This window comes from Triticum dicoccoides, chromosome 2A (genome assembly GCF_002162155.2).
Source record: "Triticum dicoccoides isolate Atlit2015 ecotype Zavitan chromosome 2A, WEW_v2.0, whole genome shotgun sequence".
NCBI classification, from domain to species: domain Eukaryota; kingdom Viridiplantae; phylum Streptophyta; class Magnoliopsida; order Poales; family Poaceae; genus Triticum; species Triticum dicoccoides.
In genome coordinates, this window is record NC_041382.1 from 407762199 (window position 1) to 407763851 (window position 1653).

At 52.3% G+C, this 1653-nt stretch overlaps 1 protein-coding gene across 1 annotated transcript; it reads right to left on the reverse strand.

Moving 5' to 3' along the window:
- Positions 1–6: 6 nt before the first annotated feature.
- Positions 7–877, reverse strand: LOC119354722 (mavicyanin-like). Its single transcript, XM_037621464.1, has 2 exons — positions 541–877; positions 7–433 (listed from the first exon to the last, which is right to left on the reverse strand). Exons 1-2 carry the CDS (start codon positions 761–763, stop codon positions 72–74), a joined length of 585 nt encoding a protein of 194 aa, XP_037477361.1. The 5' UTR covers positions 764–877; the 3' UTR covers positions 7–71.
- Between the last annotated feature and the right edge of the window lie 776 nt (positions 878–1653).

Below are 1653 nucleotides of genomic sequence, written 5' to 3' on the forward strand. Positions count from 1 at the left end.
AGAGAAAATCTGACAAGATCTGAGCCAAACTGGACTTAACGGAGAACGGAATCGCTAGCCAGATCAACTGATCAGAGCATCCTGAGTAGCATGGCGGCGGCGCCCACGGCGGCGGCGAGGGGGGCGGCGTTGCGGGCGGCGAGAGGGGAGGCGGCGGATTTGGAGGATGACTTGGCGGCCGGCGAGGAGGAGGAGGACGAGCCGGAGTCGGGGGAGGAAGAGGCGGGGCCCTTCTTGGCGGTGACGGCGAGCTTCATGCCGGAGTAGCAGTAGCCGTAGCTGCAGATGAAGAAGTAGTCCTTGGCCTCCTTGAGCTGGAATGCGTAGCTGGTCCCCTTGCTGTGGCTGCTGATGGCGCTCTCCTTGTCGCAGTTGTCGTAGCCGACCTCGTCCACCTGCACCACGTCCGACCGCCCGTTCTGGTACTCGAACACTGCCACCAACCAACCAACCAAGCTCAGTTAGCTTCTTCCCCCATCAATGGTGCGTACGTGGCTGAAGCAGATCGGGAGGGAGGAGAAATGTGAAGTGTGGGCTTACGGAGCCAGTCGCCCGTGTAGAAGGGGCGGTGCTTCTTCACCCAGGAGGTGTAGTCCACCTTGGGGTTCCACCCCTTCTCGTCGCCCACCGTGTAGTTGGTCGCCACCGCCGCCGACGGCAGCGACGCCAGCACCACCGCCGCCAAGACGGCCATCACCGGCAGCAGCATCTTCCCTCCTCTCCCTGCCCGGTGGCACACCTCCCGATCTGGATTGGCTGCCATGGCAAGCTCCAGGCGCTTCTTGTCTTGGGATGTGGGATAGGAGTGTGCTGGACTTCGCTCCTAGTAGTCTATATTACGGGTGGGGAGTGAGCGAGGGAGTGAGGTTGTTGGTGGCTCAAGGTGAAGATGAAGAAGGGGACCGTCGTCGGTCGGCGTCTTGTCTGTCACGGTGCTGTACTGTACCACTGTCTGAAGGATTGCTTGCACAGTTGCACTGATGAGATTCATCTGCCTGGCCTGTAAGATCTGGCGGTAATTTTTCTTGCTATACAAAGTACAGCAGAGCCATGCATCCATTATGATTCTCCAGAGCTTGCATAACTGCACATAAATCTACCTGGGCAGCACTGATCTAATGTACATTAATCAACTAACTCACGTGAATTCAGCTCCCGACTCTGCAGTGTTATTTGCTAAAGAATGCACTTCATTTTACAACGAAAATCCTGATTCGTGTCGCTGCTAGATTGCTAAATGTTTAAATCTGGTATAGCATTTCATTTCTTTGCAGGGTGATTGCTGTTTGGTCTAATCATTGTGTGCTTTATGGCACGGGGGGTCTCAGGACTTGTATGATGCATGGTTTATGGGATCTTTGTATGGGTGGGGTGCATCATCTATCATTGTTCATTTTAGGTTTATTGTCGGTACAAAGAAAACCTTCTTTCTTTGTATCATAGTTTATCATTGGGCATTTTTTATTTGATAAGCAAAGACTTTCAAGTTCCCTTTGTAGTGAAGCAAAGAGCTTTTATAAGCTAACTACTGGTGGTTGTGGAATAAATTATTCCTCCTTCCAATTCAGAATGCAACGCCTAATTGCAACTTTTTCAGAAAAAAAAACCCTGCTAGTTGCAACTCACGGAGAGGGAAACACCAACGACACATGA